The sequence below is a fragment of the Rhinoraja longicauda genome, chromosome 30, assembly GCF_053455715.1.
Source record: "Rhinoraja longicauda isolate Sanriku21f chromosome 30, sRhiLon1.1, whole genome shotgun sequence".
NCBI lineage: Eukaryota > Metazoa > Chordata > Chondrichthyes > Rajiformes > Arhynchobatidae > Rhinoraja > Rhinoraja longicauda.
The window spans coordinates 21,486,963-21,508,315 of NC_135982.1; the positions used below are offsets into that span (position 1 = coordinate 21,486,963).

Here is a 21,353-nt window from a genome sequence, read left to right on the forward strand (position 1 = left end):
CTTTCAGGTTTTGTGGAGGTTCACTTGCACCTCCTCCAACCTCATCTACTGAATCCGTTGTTCAAGATGTGGACGCTTCTACATATGCGTGACCAAACGCAGACTGGGCGATCGTTTCGCGGAACACCTTCACTCAGCCCGCATGAACCAACCTGATCTCCCGGTTGCTGGACACTTTAATTCTCCTTCCCATTCTTACACAGACCTTTCTGTCCTCGGTCTCCTCCATTGTCAGAGTGAGGCTAAATGCCAATTGGAGGTACAGCATCTCATATTTCGTTTGGGCAGCTTCGACCCAAAACGTCACCCATTCCTCAATTAAACTCACCGAGCAGTAAAAGGCTAGGATAGAGTGGATGTGGAGAGGATGTTTCCACTAGTGGGAGAGTCTAGGACTAGAGGTCATAGCCTCAGAATTAAAAGACATCCCTTTAGGAAGGAGATGAGGAGGAATTTCTTTAGTCAGAGGATGGTGAATCTGTGGAATTCTTTGCCAGAAGGATTTAGAGGGCGTCAATTGATATTTTTAAGGCAGAGATAGATAGAATCTTGATTAGTACGGGTGTCAGGGGCTATGGGGAGAAGGCAGGAGATTGGGGTGAGGAAGTGGAGATGGATCAACCATGGTTGAATGGCTGAGTGGACTTGATGGGCCGAATGGCCTAATTCTGATCCTAGCTTCGTACATGTGAACCTAAACCCACAGCCAGCAGCAGTGAACCAGAGTTTCTGCTGATAAACAGGGGAGGCTGAGAGCACAGGTTCCACTGAGGAAAAACTTTTTCAGAAAGTTGTGAATCTGTGGAATTCTCTGCCTCAGAAGGCAGTGGAGGCCAATTCTCTGAATGCATTCAAGAGAGAGCTGGATATAGCTCTTAAGGATAGCGGAGTCAGGGGGTATAGGGAGAAGGCAGGAACGGGGTACTGATTGAGAATGATCAGCCATGATCACATTGAATGGCGGTGCTGGCTCGAAGGGCCGAATGGCCTCCTCCTGCACCTATTGTCTATTGTCTATTGACTCACTGACGACAGGGAGGGGGTGGGGTAGGGGGGGGGGTGGAGAGGTGGTGGGGGGGGGGGGATATCCCAGTAACTGGTGCCCAGAGCTGGATTCCACAGGACCAGCTCCCCAACGCAAAGGGCTGTCCGGATCAGAGTCGCCCTTCCTTTGAGGCTCACGATATCTGAGCTCGGGGTCTGGTTCGACCAGCGACCATTATTTTCCGTCAGTGCCTTTGACACGATTGATGTGTTTGCGGCGATTGCCAGCTACTGAAGTCTCTGAACCCTGTTTGTGGCCATTGTGCGCCCATCTCGCACAAACAAGCAGTGACATTCTTCCACACGGCCTGCCAGCGGGAGGCCATCAAGCTCCTGACAGATTTACAAGCAGGGGCTGAGAGAGCTGAGTATCCGCCAGGCCTCGCTGGGGGAAGGGCTGCCTCTAATTGGGGTGAACTGTTGCCGGCTCCTGCCGGGGAGGATGAGGGTCAGGCTGCAAAGACAGGCGCTCAACGTGTGACAGAGAGATCCCCGGTCACCTGTGTTTACCAAACCTTGGCGCGGTGTGGGGATCAGTTCAGCGTGTGAAATTGTCACAGCGTGGCTTGATAGTCTTTGTGCACTCATTAACGAGTCTTCAATAGACTTCTCAGCGGGGAGCCCAGCACAATAACCCTCTGTTTAGAATGCTTGAGAGCGCTGAATGATCGCAGTTATTCCGATCCAGAGTCATCCGCATGCAACATGTCCACGATGTGAAGATGCCACGCTTTCTTCGCTGTACGTTCTTGGTGGAAACTGGGGAGAGGACATGAAGTCACAAGAGGTGGGCTGGGTGTGGTGTGTGTTAGGCAGCCTCAGGAGTAGCTGGGGGATGTCAGGACACCCACCCTCCCAAAAACAATGCCTGCAATCAGGCTGAAGAATCCAGTGCACCCAGAGAGCAGACCGGACCCTGGACTTTTTGTAAATGGCTCCAAAATCTGGCGACTCGTGTGATCTCTGCAAAAGGCATTTCACTGTGCAGTGCGCGGTTGACAGACAGTAAAGCACCATTGAATGGTCCATGTTCTCCAGGGATGCTGCCTGACCCGCTGAGTTACTCCAGCACTCCATGTCTATCTTCCCTACACGCCAGCATCTGCAGTTCCTTTCCACACCATGCTGCCTGACCCCTTGAGTTACTCCAGCACTTTCTGTGCATTTCCTCGGCAACCCAGCGAGTTGCTACTCCCAAATAACAACTCGCTTTCACTGCAGAGGAACAGTCCAGAGAGGCTCCAACAGACTAAGGGCCGGGGTGCAGGCACCTCGGGTCGTTGATCCAAAGCTTAGCCGAAACGAGCAGAGAAAGGTGGAGAGGGGGTTCGTGAAGGGAGTGGGGAGAGGACTAAGGGAAGGAGGGAAAAGTGCAAGATGCGGTTACAAAGGCAGACAGGTGCAGGAGGAAGGGGATTAAGCAGCTGTGGGATTCTTACGGCAGTGAACCTATTCTGAGTGAGAAGAGTTGTCGGCTCACTTATTGGTTGTTAAATCTTAAACCTTTTAACCTGATGGGGAATTTCTGGAATTCTTGAATTCTTCCAGATTGTTCTCACCCCAGCTTCCCACCACAGTCCTCGTTCCCAGGTTAGATCGCATGGGAGTTTAGGAGGATGTGAGGGGGTCTTATAGAGACAGATACAATTATAAAAGGACTGGACAAGCTAGATGCAGGAAAAATGTTCCCAATGTTGGGCGAGTCCAGAACCAGGGGCCACAGTCTTAGAATAAAGGGAGGCCATTTAAAACTGAGGTGAGAAGAAACTTTTTCACCCAGAGAGTTGTGAATTTGTGGAATTCTCTACCACAGAGGGCAGTGGAAGCCAAATCACTGGATGGATTTAAGAGAGAGCTAGATAGAGCTCTCGGGGCTAGTGGAATAAGGGATATGGGGAGAAGGCAGGCACGGGTTATTGACTGGGGACGATCAGCCATGATCACAATGAATGGCGGCGCTGGCTCAAAGGGCCGAATGGCCTCCTCCTGCACCTAATCTCTATGTTTCTATGATCTAGGGAGAGCTAGCCAACTGGATACAGAATTGGCTTCATGGAAGGAAACAGAGGATGATGGTGCAAGGTTGTTTTTTCAGACTGGAGGCCTGTGACTAGTGGTGTGCCTCAGGGATCATTGCTGATTGTGGTTTATACCAAAGATTTGGATGGGAATGTACAAGGCATGATTAGTAACTTTGCAGATGGGACTGAAGTGGGTGGTATCTTAGATAGCAAAGATGGTTATCAAAAATTACATCAGGATGTTAATCAGCTGGGCCGGACAGCCGAGGAATGGTTAATGGAGTTTAATGCAGATAAATGCAAGGTGTTGCATTTTGAGATGTCAAACCAGGGCAGGTCCTTCACAGTGAACGGCAGGGCGAAGGGGAGTGTTGTAGAGCAGAGGAATCTAGGAGTCTTTGAAAGTAGCGTCAGGTAGATAGGGTGGTCAAAGTGACATCACAGATGGATAGGGTCATCAAAAGGGTGAATCCAAAGTCTTTTACTCAGAGTAGGGGTATCAAGACCAGAGAAGATAAATTAAAGGTGAAAGGGGAAAGATGGTAACTACAACAGCCTGACCGCGGGAGAAGACGGCAGGGAAGAGAAAGGACATTCTGGCCTTCCATCACAGTGAGAAGGTGACTGGAGGAGACTCACTGTGATGGATGTTTCTTTTTGTTTGATTGTGTGTGTGTTATTGCTTATTTTTATTGCTCTTTTATTGCTTTTATTGTTCTTGTTGTTGGACTGTGGGTAATCTTTCATTTCACTGCACATTTATGTGTGTGTGACAAATAAACTTGACTTGACTTGACTAGTTAAGGAAGGTACCATAGCAATATTTCAAAGACACTTAAGACATTTGGACAGGCACACGGATAGGAAAGGTCAACCCGAAACATCACCTATTCCTCAGAGATGCTGCCTGACCCGCTGAGTTACTCCAGTTTTTTATGTCTGTCTTCGGTTTAAACCAGCATCTGCAGTTCCTTCCAACACACAAGACAAGAGGGATATGGGCCAAACATGGGCAGATTGAGCAATCAGATGGGGCATCTTGGTTGGCATGGATGAGTTGGGCTGAAGGGCCTCATTCCGTGCTGTATGACTTTATAACAACATGAAGCATGAAACTAGTGATGGGTCATGGAAACCAATCTGTCTCGTCAGAGTTGTGTTTTCACTGTCATTTTGTACCTGCGGATAAACTTACTTTTGTACAAAAAAAGTGCAGCCCAACCAACCACCTTTGAACTAGCTGGTAAATCATTGCACCCTCCTCCTCTGTTCGAACCACATTTGTTCTTTTCAAATAATTAACCAATGTTCTTTTGGAAATTATTGTCCTATCCCCATCCACTCAGATCATTACACTTGCTTAGAAAATACTGAAATGTTTCCCCTGCTCTGTCTCTCTCTCTCTGCCTCCTTTTTCCAGACTGAACTGAACAGTTCAGGGGGACACGATGTAGGAGCAATGCCTTTCTAAATGAGCGTGGTTCAGGGATGAAATGGTTAACGTCGTGCTTGTACCCGCGTATTCGCTGTTCCCTGTGGTGTGAGCACACGGTTAACCCACAGGCGGCATTCTCAATGAGAGTTGCAGGGTAAGTTACAGGGTGAAACAGTGCAACTGTTGCCCCAAACTGTGCAGATGGGCCGAGATCACTGGGTCTACAGTTTTTACAAAACTCCTGGTTAAGAAGATTTTAGCGGGATCACAAGTGAATTGCTGTTTCTCTCACTGAAGACTGGTGTTTCCAGCTCACGTTTACTCTGTTCAAAGACACCCGATGAACCCCCTCACAACCTACGGTTAGACTAAAGTGCTGAACAGGGACAGTTATGAAGAGAAAATTGACACGGAGCGACTTGGGACATTGGGAAACATAATGAACTGCAAGAAATAATAATAATAATAATAATAATAATAATAATAATAATAATAATAATAATAATAATAATAATAATAATAATAATAATAATAATAATAATAATAATAATAATAATAATAATAATAATAATAATAATAATAATAATAATAATAATAATAATAATAATAATAATAATAATAATAATAATAATAATAATAATAATAATAATATTCCTTTATTCGTCCCACACTGGGGAAATTTACAATTAATAACTTATTAAAGGTGAGGGGGAGACGAGAGAGCGAGAGAGAGAGTATATGAGAGGGAGAGAATGAAAGAACGGGGGAAAGAGCAAGTGAGGGACAATAGAGGGAAAGAACAGAAAATGAAAAGAACGAGAGAGAAAGAATGAGAGAAAGAATGGGAGAGAGAGAACAAGAGAACAACAGGGAGGGAGAGAGAGAGGGGGGGAGAACAACAGGGGGAACTAGAGAGAGTGCTTGCAAGCTCTGGGAAAACAAAGTTAGGATCTAATCCAAGTCAGGTCTCCTTGCAGGGGACAGGTCACCACAGTCATTGAGGATAACATTTCTCATCGAGATGGTTGGTACAAAGGGGACTTCTGAAGATTTGCCAGAAAACTGGGAAAATCTCAGTTATGTGGAAAGATTGGATAGGCTGAGGAAATGCTGAGGTGATGACTGGCATATTAAACCCAAACAATATATGTAGGAAGGAACTGCAGATGCAGATTTACACCGAAGATAGACACAAAATGTTGGAGTAACTCAGCGGGACAGACAGCACCTCTGGAGAGAAGGAATGGGTGACGTTTCCGCTCAAGACCCTTCTTCGCACTGAGAGTCAGGGGAGAGGGGGACTGGAGATATGGCGGGATAGAAAGAGCATGTAAGGTGTGAAAAGGACAGATCAAAGTAGATGCTGTTCAAGGAAAATGTACAATGGATCATTGTTAGCTGAAGGGAAGGTGAAAATGAGGCATGCAAACAGAAAAATTAATCAGGAGGACAGTGAAACTAGTCTGAGAACTAGGGTGGGGGAGGGACGGAGAGAGGGAAAGCAAGGGCTACTTGAAGTTAGAGAAATCAATATTTATACCACTGGGTTGTAAGCTGCCCAAGCAAAATATGAGGTGCTGTTCATTCAATTTGTGTTTGGCCTCACTCTCGACAATGGAGGAGGCCCAGGACAGCATGTCTATCCTAGTTAATTGAGCTAGGTAGAGTTATTAATGGAAAAGATCAGTGGGTTAGCAGGAACTGAGGAGGACACAGAGCTTGCACGGGGAAAGGTGAAGTGAGTGGACAGGATATGGCAAATGGACTGATGTGTGAAATGTGAGGTTATTCACTTTGGAAAGAAGAAAGAGAAAACAAATTCATATTTAAATCTTGTGGTTCAGTGAAATATTGCAGTACAAAGTGATCTGGGATTCCTAGTGGATAAAATAGAAAGGGTGGAAGTGCAGGTGCAACTGGTACTTGCGAAGGTGAGGGTAATATTGGCCATTATTGCCCGGGCATGAGGTAGAGAGGAGGTTCACTGGATAGACTCCTGGATGAAGGGGATGACGTGCGAGGAGGGGTTAGGCAGGTTGAGCTACTGTCAATGGAGTTTAGAAAAAGGAGATCTAATTGAAACATAGCTGTTTCTGAAGTGGATGGACAAGGTTCACACCAAGAGGATGGTTCTCCGAGTAGTTCTAGAATCTAGACACTAGGGAGCGGTTCATTGTTGGGTGTTGAATGGGGGAGCAAGCTCAAGAGGACAATTGAACTTTAATACTGATCCACTCTGGACCTCAACATACATTCACCCTCTGTCCTCATATCCCTCAGCTCAATGGAAATGTCTGTCAACCTGCACCTGGAATATATTCAACGACTCTATCCCCCACACCTCTCTGGGGTGGAGAATTTCAAGGAGTCACAACCCTGAGATGATCTTCCTCACTTCCATTTTTAATGGGCAATCCGTTATTCTGAACTTATAACTCTTGGTTCTAGATATCCCCATGACAAGATATTGAAATGCAAAACATTTTACTGAAGTGGGGAAGGGGAGGAGAGAGAGCGGGGGGAGAGCGAATGAGAGTGAGTGTGAGAGTGAGTGTGAGTGTGAGAGAGAGAGAGAGTGAGTGTGGAGTGTGTGAGAGAGGAGAGAGAGAGAGAGAGAGAGAGAGAGAGAGAGAGAGAGAGAGAGAGAGAGAGAGAGAGAGAGAGAGAGAGAGAGAGAAGAGAGAGAAGAGAGAGAGAGAGAGAGAGAAGAGAGGGAGAGAGAGAGAGAGGAGGGAGAGAGGGAGAGAGGGAGAGAGGGAGAGAGGGAGAGAGGGAGAGGGAGAGAGGGAGAGGGAGAGGTGAGAGGAAGGGAGGGAGGGAGAGGGAGAGGGAGAGGGAGAGGGAGAGGGAGAGGGAGAGGGAGAGGGAGAGGGAGAGGGAGAGGGAGAGGGAGAGGGGAGAGGGAGAGGGAGGAGGGAGAGGGAGAGGGAGAGGGAGAGGCGAGGAGGGAGAGGGAGAGGGAGAGGGAGAGGGAGAGGGAGAGGGAGAGAGAGAGAGAGAGAAAGTGCTTGCAAGCTTTGGGAAAACAAAGTTAGGATCTAACCCAAGTCAGGTTTCCTTGCAGGGGACATCTACAAGTGGCTCTCAAACTAATTTAGCATTCAGTATTCTGTGCATGCACAGTCCTCTCATTGCTAGAACGTTCTTCCACTGGCTCCTCCCCGACAAGAGACCCTCCCTCACCCTGAACCCCCTTTGTTCACATCTCAGGCATTTGTAGATTGGGCGGCTTCAACACAGACAGGAAGACAGAGTGATGCACAGCGGCCGCTCTTAAAAAGAATACCGTGGGGATGAAAGAGGAATTCACAAACTCTTCCTTTCGACATCTGAGTAAGTTGCTGCTGATTCTGGGGAGGCAGAGTTTGTTTGGGAGCTGGGACATCGGACACCATTGAACTTTAGTGAAGTTCAAGTGGAAAACTCTCACTCCTTCCTTGCTTTGGATTAATATGTTGGCAGATCAGAGTATTGTGGAATTCACAGAGCGAGAAAACAGAGAGGGATAATTATAAAAGGGGGAAGCGAGAGAGGGAGGGAGCGAGAAAGGGAGGAAGAGTGAGAAAGTGAGAGACAGTGAGAAAGAAAGGCAGAGTAGGGAGAGGGGGAAGAGAGGGGAATAGAGAAGGGGGGATAGAGAAGGGGTGAGAGGGGAAAATGAATCAGGAAGAGAGAAAGACGAGACGTGTGGAAAGAGGGGGAGAGAGAAAGTGAGGTGAGGGAGAAGGGGCAGAGAGAGTGGAGGAGGGAAAGCGGGTGTGAGGGGGCAAAGGGGGAGAGAAAAGCGAGAGAGAAAGCAAGAGAGTGGAAAATGAGAGATAAAGTGCAAGATAAAAGTAGAGAGAAAACAAAAAGAGAAAAGAGAGACAACTGGAATCTATTCAACCTCCTCCTCTCATCTATTTTTGTGCCTTTTTGCTCTCACTAAAATTTTGGTGAATCACTTTTGAAGTCGGCGGATGTCAGCCTGCAGTGTGCATGTCCAAACAGCAACATCTGGATCTCTCCAGCTCTCCCAGCTTTGGAATCAGCGCACTTTTGTGTCTGAGTGCAGCTAATGATTACTTTTTTATTAACTGAGCGCTGCAATCCTAGATGTAATTTAGCTTAATAATTTTACTGCAATCATGTGTGGAATTGAAATGTTGGGCTTCGGCAGCCTGTTGTCAGTGTTACCCAGAGGAAGGTTTCTGGCACACAAGCCCCACAAGATTAATTGGCTTCTCAGCCCTGTCAGAGGGGAGAGAGGAGAGCAGAACACACACGCCAAACATTGGACGGAGTTGCTGTGTGTTGGACTAATTAGTTCAGTTCAGTTTAGTTTATGGTCTCGGCGTGTACAGGTACAGTGAAAAGCTTTTGTTGCATGCTAAGCAGTCAGCGAAAAGACAATACATGATTACAAGCCATTCACAGCGTACAGATACGTGATAAGGGAAAAACGTATAGTGCAAGATAAAGCCAGTAACATCCGATGGAAGATGGTCCGAGGGTCACCAATGAGGTAGATAGTAATTCAGGACCGCTCTCAAGTTGCAGTAGGATGGTCCAGTTAGTTGCCTGTTAACAGCTGGGAAGAAACTGTCCCTGAATCTGGAGGTGTGCGTTTTCACACTTTTGCCCGTTAGGAGAGGGGAGAAGAGAGAGTGGCCGGGGTGCGACTAGTCCTTGATGATGCTGCTGGCCTTGCCGAAGGCAGAGTGAGGTGTAGATGGAGTCAATGGAAGGGAGGGTGGTTTATGTGACGGTCTGGGCTGCGTCCAATCTTTCCAGTGTGAGACTTCAAGACTTAGTTAGAATAAACCCTCCACCTGGTTTAACTCTCAACCAAAATCCGCTTCAGTAGTCAGGTTAAAATCTACCATGGCAGACTCTGGAGCAGTGGCATTAATTGATGGTTTTACAGCCACCCCCTTTGAAAAATGACCTCCTGAGGTCCCAGCCTGCTGTGGCAATATTTTTAAGATGGAGATTGTCATATTCTTGATTAGTACGGGTGTCAGGGTTTATGGGGAGAAGGCGGGAGAGTGGGGTTGAGAGGGCAAAGAGAGATCAGCCATGATTGAATGGCGGAGTATAAGAAAATGACTGCAGATGCTGGTACAAATCGAAGGTATTTATTTCACAAACGCTGGAGTAACTCAGCAGGTCAGGCAGCATCTCAGGAGAGAAGGAATGGGTGACGTTTCGGGTCGAGACCCTTCTTCAGACTGATGTCAGGGGGGCGGGACAAAAGTGGCGGAGTATACTTGATAGGGCCGAATGGACCTAATTCTGATTTGAGAACTTATGAACTTATATTAGTTCCAGGTTCCCAAACCTAAAACAATAACCGCTCGGCGGAAGAGAAACAGCAAAGAAGCAACATCAGTGACCTTAGATCACGCCTCATATGTGCAGTGATGTGCCACAAGGCAGAGAGGGGAGATTGCTTTATGTTCTGGGTCATCGGGAAAGGGAATGTGCTGCCTGAAAGGGGTGCAGAGGGAAGGGAAAGAGAACTAATTGGATGACATGTGCAGGAAGGAACGGACCGCAGAAGCCGGTTTACACTCTCAGTCTGAGGAAAGGTCTCGACCCGAAACGTCACCCATTCCTTGTCTCCAGAGATGCTGCCTGTCCCGCTGAGTTACTCCAGCATTTTGTGTCTATCTTCTGGGACTAATTGGATATCACTTCCAAAGATCCAGAATAGGTAGAAAGGGCCAAATGGCCTTTGTAATGAATTTATCATCGTTTGTTATGAAGACGTTGGTCGAACTATCCTTCAGGACACCAGGGAAATGACACCTCTGAAGAGCCAATCTTAGAGAGATCAGACAGCGCCTTATTTAAGATAGACACGAAATGCTGGAGTAAATCAGCGGGTCAGGCAGCATCTCTGGAGCAAAGGAACAGGTGATGGTTTCGGGTGGAGACCCTTCTTCAGACTGATTTAACTTCTCTTCCAGAAGGTGATAGACCCGACCGTGCACCCCTGGGCTACTGGCCAGCAGTCTGGCCTTAGATTTATATCCTCAATTTCAAATCCATTATCTTCCAAGTAATACATCGCGGAGTTGCAAACACGAGTCTGAAGAAGGGTCTTGACCCGAAACGTCACCCATTCCTTCTCTCCAGAGATGCTGCCTGTCCCGCTGAGTTACTCCAGCTTTTTGTGTCTATCTTTGGTTTGAACCAGCATCTGTAGTTCCTTCGAACATAGTGCAATTTAAATTCATTGCAAACTAAATTAATGATAAACTTACATACGCGCACAATAATTTAAATATGCTAAGTTGACATTTATTCATACAAAGCAAAAATAAAGGGGTTAAAGTGAGACCAGTGGGGAGAGGACTGGATGTGTGGGTGAAACACCTGGCCCTTGGAGAAGAGATCAGCAGTATCACAGTCGCGATGGTGACGCCTTTTTTATAAGTTAAAGGCAAACTATCAAACTGTCCTCCGAGATATTATACACCTGACTGGACTTCGCTCCAATAAGACCAACAGACATCGGACCAGAACCAGGCCATTCACCCAACCGAATCTGCTCCGCCATTCGACCATGGCTGGTCCATTTTCCCCTCTCAGACCCATTACCCTCTCAACCTTCTCCCCAAAACCTTTGTGACATCCTTACTAATCAAGAACCTATCAATCGTGGCTTTAAAAATACCCAGACTTAGACAATCGACAATAGACAATAGGTGCAGGAGGAGGCCATTCGGCCCTTCGAGCCAGCACCGCCATTCAATGTGATCATGGCTGATCATTCTCAATCAGTACCCCGTTCCTGCCTTCTCCCCGTACCCCCTGACTACGCTATCCTTAAGAGCTCTATCTAGCTCTCTCTTGAATGCATTCAGAGAATTGGTCTCCACCGCCGTCTGCGGCAATGAATTCCACAGATTCACCGCCTTCTGGCTAAAAGAAAAATTCTTCCTCGTCTCCATTCTAAAGGTTCCTCCTTTTGAACTGAGGCTGTGCCCTCTGGCTCTAGACTCTCCTACTTCTGGAAACATCCTCTCCCCGATCACAGTACCCAGGCATTGGATTATTCGGTTGGTTAACACGACTATCCAGCAGTCTATCCACCATGCCAGCATCTGCAGTCTTATCTCTGCAGATATCCGCCTAGCGGTGAAGCCCTGTCCGGTTCAAAATATCTTGCACCATTCTCAGCAGAAGTTCCCACATATGTGGCCGCACATCTGGATCAGTGCAGAAACTCGGAATCGGAGTCCCACAACGTCGGGAGTCTTTAGACCTTTAGAGATACAGCGTGGAAACAGGCCCTTCGGCCCACCGAGTCCGTGCCGATCAGCGAGTACACTAGCACTACCCTACTCACGGGATAATTTGCAATCTTTACAGAAGCCAATTAACCTACAAACCTGCACGTCCTTGGAGGGTGGGGGGAAACCGGAGATCCCGGAGAAACCCCACACGGTCACAACGTGAATGTGCAGACGAAAAACACAAATTGCTGAAATAACTTACCATCCTTTTTCTCCGGAGATGCTGCCTGACCCGCTGAGTTGCTCCAGCACTTTGTGTCTATCTTCGGTATACACTATAGTTCCTCGGTGCACACGGGAACGGACAGACAGCGCCCGTAGTCAGGGTCGAACCCGGGTCTCGGGTCTCTGCAGGGCAGCAACTCTACCACTGCGCCGCTGTCACACACTGACTTGACCTGACTTGCCACACACACACACACACACACACACACACACACACACACCCCACACACACACACACACACCCCACACACACACACACACACACACCAGCGGCGAGGGGAACGTTTTTGAGCTTTGTGCTAATTCTTCACATCAGAGCAGACGATGACCATTTGATGGACACAGAGTGCTGGAGTAACTCAGCGGGACAGGCAGCATCTCCGGAGAGAAGGAATGGGTGATGTTTCGGGTCGAGACCCTTCTTCAGACCATTGACCAGCCAAGCCCACGCCGCCCTGAGCCGGGGTAATAATTCACCTGTGGTTGCCTTTGTCTTTTTGCAGGCTGATTGCGATGGGGGACCGCGTGAAGTCGCTGCTGTCCCTGACTCTCATACTGACACTCTACACGGCCAGGGCAGGTATGAAGACAAGCGCTTGCAAATGGGAAATTACTGACCTCAAAATGTTAAAACTAAACACGAGTGTGTAGGAAATCTGGGTTAATAACCAAAGTAAAACTAAACTAAAACTGCCACGCTCAACTTCAAGGAAGGGTCAGGGATTCCCAGTACCATCTGATAGGGCTGAATGGCCTCACCCGACGGAGGCGTCTGCGTCACGCTCGCTGGCCGGGTGGAGGGGGTGAGGCCGGGTGGTGGGACGGGACCAGCAAGTGTGTCCCTCTTGCCAAAGTGTCGCCTCTCAATTAACACATTGCCACAACAGACCGCGCTGTGCACCGAGTGACTGGTGGGGTCAATAGACAATAGACAATAGGTGCAGGAGGAGGCCATTCGGCCCTTCGAGCCAGCACCGCCATTCAATGTGATCATGGCTGATCATCCTCAATCAGTACCCCGTTCCTGCCTTCTCCCCGTACCCCCTGACTCCGCTATCCTTAAGAGCTCGATCTAGCTCTCTCTTGAATGCATTCAGAGAATTGGCCTCCACTGCCTTCTGAGGCAGAGAATTCCACAGATTCACAACTCTCTGACTGAAAAAAAGTTTTTCCTCATCTCAGTTCTAAATGGCCTACCCCTTATTCTTAAACTGTGGCCCCTTGTTCTGGACTCCCCCAACATTGGGAACATGTTTCCTGTCTCTAACGTGTCCAACCCCTTAATGACCTTAGTCCCTGCTTTATAACAGCGACGTAGGTATCAGTTGAGAAGTGTGTAGGAAGCTACTGCAGATGGTGGTTTACACCGAAGATAGACACAAAATGCTGGAGTAACTCAGTGGGGCAGGCAGCGAGAGAAGGATTGGGTGACGTTTCGGGTCAAGACCCTTCTTCAGATCTTCGGGATGTTTTGGGAAAGGTGCTACGTAAATGCAATCCTTTCCTCCAAGGTGGGTGCAATTGTTTTGCATGTCTTTGAGCTTTGAGGCGGGCGACAACGCACGGAAATCATTGCAAGTTACTGGTTCAGAACCTCATTCAGTGGAACCACTGAACCACTTATCATTGGACCCAGCATGAAACCTGGTGAAGTTAAATTCAAGCCATTAAATAAATTAGGAATTTAAAACAATACAATTCCTAATTTATTTAATGGCTTGAATTTAACTTCACAGGACCCGAAACGTCACCCATTCCTCTCTCCTGAGATGCTGAGTTACTCCAGCATTTTGTGAATAAAACAATACAATCTCAATAAGCCTGTTACCTAGAGTTGGGGAATCAAAAACTAGAGGACATACGTTTAAGGTGAGAGGGGCAAGATTTAATACCAACCTGAGGGACAACTTCTTCAAGGGTGGTGGGTTTATGGAACATGCTGCCAGAGGAGGTAGTTGAGGCAGTTACTGTAACAGCATTTAAAAGACACGTGGTTGGGAAAGGTTTAGAGGGATACGGGCCAAACGCAGGCAAATGGAACTATCTTAAATAGGGCATCTTGGTCGGCATGGACGAGTTGGGCCGAAGGGCCTGTTTCCGTGCTCTACGACTCTATAACAACAGGAAGCGTGAAACTAGAGGGTCATAGAAACCATTCTGGGGAGAGACCTGCCAATCTTCCCCAGTCTGACTCAGAAAGGACACAAACTTTGTGCAGTTTGAGCCGTCTCGTTAGTTCAGAGACGATGGGAGATGCGCAACAAACGCTGGCATTGTGAGGAACATCCATGCCCTGTGAACAAAGACAAAGTACTTTCCACTGACACTGCCAGGGACTGCGGTCAGGTAGGGAGTGGCCAGGTAAACATGGTCTCAACCCGAAACGTCACCCATTCCTTCTCTCCAAAGATGGAGTGGAATACTTTATTGTCGCGTGTGACGAGGCACAGTGAAATTCTTTGCTTGCACACCCAATGTACACAAATAGTGGCTACCAACGGCACAGGCAAAGTTACAAAGTCCGCCGGCTCCTCTTTTGTTCTCCCCCTCTCCTTACCCCCCCCCCCCCCCCCCCCCCCCCAAACTGTGGTTCCCCCGCGCCCAGATGCTTCCTGTCCCGCTGAGTTACTCCAGCATTTTGTATCTATATCTTCGGCGTGTAAACCAGCATCTGCAATCCCTTCCTTCACATGTAGTCAGGTACAATGTCTTATGGTGGCACAAGCTCTTTGTGAATCATAGCACATGAGTTTCCGTGTAACCCTCGATGTAGTATTCCATTCCCTTGGGATCTGCCAGGAGCGGAGGGAAGGCGGATGGAATGTGAGCTATAAAGAATGCTTCAGATATGCATATTTTATTGTTGTGTTTACAGCTCCATCCATTGAGAGTTTTCTTGTCGATCCCCGGCACCCATTGTGGCCACACTGTCATTATCTACCTGACCTGAACCAAATACTTCGCCCACCACACCACCCTTCTGAAATCTCCATCTCCAGCCATTCCTTACCCATAGTCTTGCTCTGAAATGCATGAAGATAAAAGGTCTCAGAGATTCTCAACATTATCTGATTCAGGAAAGAGGAAGCTACTAAAAAGCTGTTGTTTATTTTTAAAGCCTATTTTCCTTGAATGGTGATTAATTATTCAGAATCTCAGCATGCTGCCTTCCTTTCTGCTCTTCATTCCATTGTGAGCTTCCTTCTTGGACTGGTGTAAAAGGCCTCCCTTGTTCCGTCTGAGTTGTTTTATCAGTTTCATTGTGAGCAATTCTGCAGTGGGAGAGGGAGAGAGCACGAGAAGGAAAAGATTTGAAGAGTGCCGCTGGGGAATGCTTGCAAATGAACAGCTCACACACAAACGAGTGTTCAGGACCCAGTCTTTTATCTCCTGAGCTTCACAGGCCTGAGAGTGGTGTCTCTTCATCCACTCTCGCCTGGCACTGCGGATATAGTGGGGTCAGGGGGACAATCTCCACTGACCAAGGGCTGTGGGAAGGGGGGGAATCTCCTCGCTCAATGCAAACCAACAGAAGATTTCTTTATTCTCCACATTCAGTGCATTCTCAGAAATCGCATTTCAACATAGAACTTGACATTTGATGAAATAATGGGTCGACTGGGCTTGTATTCACTGGAATTTAGAAGGATGAGAGGGGATCTCATAGAAACATATTAAATTCTTAAAGGATTGGACAGGCTAGATGCAGGGAAAATGTTCCCCATGTTGGGGGAGTCCAGAACCAGGGGTCACAGTTTAAGAATAAGGGGTTGGGTATTTAGGACTGAGACAAGGAAAAACTTTTTCACCCAGAGAGTTGTGAATCTGTGGAATTCTCTGCCACAGAAGGCAGTGGCCAATTCACTGGATGCTTTCAAGAGAGAGTTAGATTTAACTCTTTGGGCTAAAGGAATCAAAGGATATGGGGAAAAATCAAGAACGGGGTACTGATTTTGGATGCTCAACCACGATCATATTGAATGGCAGTGCTGGCTCGAAGGGCCGAATGGCCTACTCCTGCACCTATTTTCTATGTTTCTATCTTCTCAAATTCATGAAAGTGCCTTTGAGAAAGCAGCTGGCAAGTGTATGTGCTGCCAAAGAGTGTTGAAAGTTACAATTGTTTGGAGCCACCCACAGTGACGACTGTGATGTTTCCAGTGAACGTGAGCCCAGGAGCGCAGCTCTGGAGATCACACGCAGTTGAGGGGATCCGATGTGCTGATCTGTGGTATCGCACATGACCGACCATGTATTGGGGCTACAGGAGCAGGTCGGAGGAAGGGTATTCCTTGGCAGGTGACTCACTCCCTGACACCTAAAGGCCTTCTCACCATACAGAGCGCACAAGTGGGGAGCGTGGTGGAATAGCCTCCACCTTGTAGGATGAATGCTCAAACACTCAACACATCCAGGACAACGCAGCCATTTTACTACCCCCTGTCCACCACACTCAACGCCCACATGCTCATAGGCTTCAACAAAGTCCACTGCAACTCATTGCCCACACACCAAAAGCATCTCCCAAACCCACAATTTCCACCACAAAGGAGGTGAAGGGCATCAAGTGCATGGGGATACCACTACCTACAGGTTTCTCTGCATTCATTCTCCATCCTGACTTGAATATAAATTTCCATTCCTCTCAAGGATGAGAGGAGATCTTATCGAAACGTATAAGATTATTAAGGGGTTGGACACGTTAGAGGCAGGAAACATGTTCCCAATGTTGGGGGAGTCCAGAACAAGGGGCCACAGTTGAAGAATAAGGGGTAGGCCATTTAGAAAGGAGATGAGGAAAAACATTTTCAGTCAGAGAGTTGTGAATCTCTGCCTCAGAAGGCAGTGGAGGCCAATTCTCTGAATGCATTCAAGAGAGAGCTGGATAGAGCTCTTAAGGATAGCGGAGTCAGGGGGTATGGGGAGAAGGCAGGAATGGGGTACTGATTGAGAATGATCAGCCTTGATCACATTGAATGGCGGTGCTGGCTCGAAGGGCCGAATGGCCTCCTCCTGCATCTAATGTCTATCGTCTATTGTCACTGGGTTCAAATCCTGGATTTCCCTTCCCAATGGTCGTGCATGGGCACTTCACCAGAAGGACGCCAATCGTTCAAGAGGCAGCTCACTCTCACCTGAAGGGCATTTAGGGTTGGGCCACAGAGGGTCCTTGGAGCACCCTGTTAGTGTCACAAAGGTAGACCGCTCCGACGGCAGTGGCAGCGGCGGCGTCTTCGCCCGCCCCGGATCGCGGGGCTTGGGTCGGCCCGCTGTGCACCTTTCACCGTCCGGCACGGCCTGCAACGTGGCAACTACAACAACCTGACCGCGGGAGAAGACGGCAGGGGAAGAGAAAAGACATTCTGGCCTTCCATCACAGTGAGGAGGTGACTGGAGGAGACTCACTGTGATGGATGTTTCTTTTTGTTTGATTGTGTGTGTTATTGCTTATTTTTATTGCTCTTGCTGTTGGACTGTGGGTAATCTTTCATTTCACTGCACATTTATGTGTATGTGACAAATAAACTTGACTTGACTTGACTTGAGACAGGGTGGTGAAGAAGGCATAAGGCCCAGTCCGTACCTCAGCCTCACCGGCAGCCAGCTACAGGCATAAGTTGTGCAGTTTATGTTTGTTAAATTTAACACTATTATTCAAATGTACATTTTTGCCAATTTTGATACCAGCCTGAAATTTATTTTCACAGGTGCTGTGGAAAACGCCAACAACTCTCCAGAGGTTAGCGGGTTACTTTACATTTGTGTGGCCAGTGAGATTATTAGATCTTCACTATTTCCAAAATATATATATGCACGTGGAGTTATAGGTTATATATATATATATATATATATATTTATATATATATATATATATATATTCACAATGCATGTGCAAATGTTTCTGTTGCATATGCATATAAATATCCCTCGACTTATAAATATCCTCTTTTTGTAAATATGTGTCAGCTATTCTCCGTGCATGCAAGTACCTCAGATATGGCTCCACTAAAGCAGTGGGCTTTCTGGAGTTAATGGCAACTTAGAAGGTCAGGGGGGTAAACATGAAGGTGAGTCTAATGTTGTGAAATGCAACAAGGTGATTTCAGGAGAATGAGCAGAGATTGTGTTCCTCTGTACAAGGCAGTGAGGCAGTAGGTTGACATCAAGGCAGGAGCAGAAGGTCCAGCTCTCTGGTGGATGAAGGTATTTGAAACCGTGGATAAATGTGTGGATAGATAGTCTCACGATTTCCATCTGATCTTTAGTCTGATGTCCCAATAAGCTTATTCACAGTGTGTAGGAAGGAACTGCAGGTGCTGGTTTTTACCGAAGATAGACAAAATGCTGGAGTAACCCAGCAGGTCAGGCAGCTGGGTGCCTGGGAATTGGGACGAGGGAATTGAATGCAACATCTCTAAGTTTGCGGATGGCACGAAGCTGGGTGGCAGTGTTAGCTGCGAGGAGGATGCTAGGAGGCTGCAGAGTGACTTGGATAGATTAGGCGAGTGGGCAAATGCATGGCAGATGCAATATAATGTGGATAAATGTGAGGTTATCCGCTTTGGCGGCAAGAACAGGAAAGCAGAGTATTACCTGAATGGTGACCGATTGGGAGAAGAGGTTACCTGGGGAGACCTGGGTGTCATGGTGCACCAGTCATTGAAAGCAAGCATGCAGGTGCAGCAGGCAGTGAAGAAAGCGAATGGTATGTTGACATTCATAGCAAGAGGATTTGAGTTTAGGAGCAGGGAGGTTCTGCTGCAGTTGTACAGGGCCTTGGTGAGACCGCACCTGGAGTATTGTGTGCAGTTTTGGTCTCCTAACCTGAGGAAAGACGTTCTTGCCTTAGAGGGAGTACAGAGAAGGTTCACCAGATTAATCCCTGCGATGGCGGGACTTGCATATGAGGAAAGACTGGATAGACTGGGCTTGTACTCGCTGGAGTTTAGAAGACTGAGGGGGGATCTTATAGAAACATATAAAATTCTTAAGGGGTTGGAGAGGCTAGATGCGGGAAGATTGTTCCCGATGTTGGGGGAGTCCAGAACCAGGGGTCACAGCTTAAGGATAAGGGGGAAGTCTTTTAGGACCGAGATGAGAAAACATTTCTTCACACAGAGAGTAGTGAGTCTGTGGAATTCTCTGCCACAGAAGGTAGTTGAGGCCAGTTCATTGGCTATATTTAAGAGGGAGTTAGATGTGGCCCTTTTTGCTAAAGGGATCAGGGGGTATGGAGAGAAGGCAGGTACAGGCTACTGAGCTGGATGATCAGCCATGATCATATTGAATGGCGGTGCAGGCTCGAAGGGCCAAATGGCCTACTCCTGCACCTATTTTCTATGTTTCTATGTTTCTATCTCTGGAGAAACGGAATAGGTGATGTTCAGTCGGAAGATGGGCCTCGACCCGAAACATCTCCTATTCCTTTTCTCCAGATGCTGCCTGACCCGCTGAGTTACTCCAGCATTTTGTGTCAATCTTAAGCTTATTCAGGATCTTAAACTTATTCACTGAGTAAAGTTTGATCTCAAGCCATGGAAATGATCGACTTCATTGGTGCTTTACCCTTCATCAAGCAGGGAGGGGGACCAAAAGTGAACTGAACTGAACTGAAAAGTGGGATTAATTTTAAATATGCACATTTACAAGGGGTACTGGGAAAAGACAGAGCACTGAGAATCGGCACAGGTTCAAAGCCTTCACACTGTGCTGTAAATTTCAATTAATCTATGAATAGCACATTTAAATATTTATATTGTTGAATTGAACGCTATCATCTCAGGCTGGATATTTGCATGTTGAACAAAATGTGAGAATCGCAAGTGGAGAAGATGTGCGTTCACCCAGTGTGCCTCCAACAACTCTTTGAAGGGACTTTTCAATTGATCCCACTGCCCTGTCCTTGCCCCACACCCCGTGACACTTCACTTCTTTTCTTTATCCAACTCGCAGTTCAAAGTTACTGTTGAATCTCGTCCAACTCCCTCTTCCGAGGGGAACATGCCAGGAAAATATAAATATTCATGCATACAATCTGAATATTCAAATAACTTTCTGAACATCAATACATAAGACTATAAAACATCATATTCCGTTAGTCTCACTGTGCCATGTGTGAACCAATTGACACCCTGCTGTGGAATATCTGTTGATATTTTTGCAACCAATTTGTGTTGAAGGCAAGTTGATCTTGGCAGCTGGGCAGAGGGAATTTTCCACAGTTTATTTCAATTCCCTGGGGGGAGAGGGGGGGGCGATATGAAGAGAAACTAAATCTTCAGTCTCCATGTAGCAAGCTGAGCTGTTATCCCTGTATCCACTTGATTAAGAGGGTAAACAAGTCGGAACCTGAGAACTTTAGTCTTAGTCTCTGAACCCCCACATCACCATCCGATCTCCCCAAATACCCTTCTTATCAGAAGTGGCTTTCAACAAAAGCCAATGGTCCCATCTGCTAACTGAATGAAAGTTTGGAAAGATGAGGGTGAATCTCATTGAAACCTACCAGATAATGAAAGCTTTAGATAGGGTGGACGTGGAAAGGATGTTTCCAGTAATAGGAGAGTCTAGAACCAGAGGGCACAGCCTCAAAATAAAAGGTTGTACCTTCAAGATGGAGATGAGCCGGAATTTATTCAGCAGTAGGATGGTGAATCTCTGGAATTCACTGCTGCAGGCAACTGTGGAAGCCAAGACATCAGGTAAGACAGAGATTAACAGGATCTTGATTAGGGAGGTCATCAAAGATTACAGGGAGAAGGCAGGAGAATGGAGTTGAGAGGGAAAAATAGATCATTCATGATTGAATGGTAGAGTAGACTCGATGGACTGGATGACCTAAGTCTGCTCCTATGACTGATGGTTTAACTATTCTCATTTCTCCACAGGCTCCTGAAAGAGAGAGGCGTCAGCTTTCTGAGCAGAAGCTTGTGGTGACCACCATTCTGGTAATGTACTCTTCAATGGTACAACACTCTTCAATGCTGTGATCTCCAGCAATCATGGGTCACACTAAAAGAATTGTCACAGAGCAATGAACAGTGCACGTAGGAACAGTGCATTTCATTCTCTGTCTTCCCAAATAACTTTGCTTTAGAAGAAATCTACCATAGACAGAAGGTCACAGTAGTTAGACGCTGGCTTCTCACCTTTCTCAATGTTCAGGTGTAGCCCGGGATTACCGGAGGATGATGTGCTGTATTTGGTAGTAGCTCACTAGTAGTTTAGTAGTAGCTCACTAGTAGTTTAGTAGTAGGTCAGTAGTAGTTTAGTAGTAGCTCATAGTAGTTTAGTCGTAGGTCAGTAGTAGTTTAGTAGTAGGTCAGTAGTAGTTTAGTAGTAGCT

The 21,353-nt window shown here is 47.0% G+C and overlaps 1 protein-coding gene across 1 annotated transcript in view; it reads left to right on the forward strand.

Moving 5' to 3' along the window:
- Window positions 1-7,679: 7,679 nt before the first annotated feature.
- LOC144607880 (glutamate receptor U1) overlaps window positions 7,680-21,353 on the forward strand; it is a 29,214-nt gene continuing 15,540 nt past the window's right edge. The window contains exons 1-4 of the mRNA XM_078424998.1: window positions 7,680-7,833; window positions 12,512-12,588; window positions 17,717-17,748; window positions 20,897-20,956. Coding sequence (XP_078281124.1) covers window positions 12,522-12,588; window positions 17,717-17,748; window positions 20,897-20,956 — 159 coding nt within the window. The 5' untranslated portion in view covers window positions 7,680-7,833; window positions 12,512-12,521. The remainder of the gene's footprint in view (window positions 7,834-12,511; window positions 12,589-17,716; window positions 17,749-20,896; window positions 20,957-21,353) is intronic.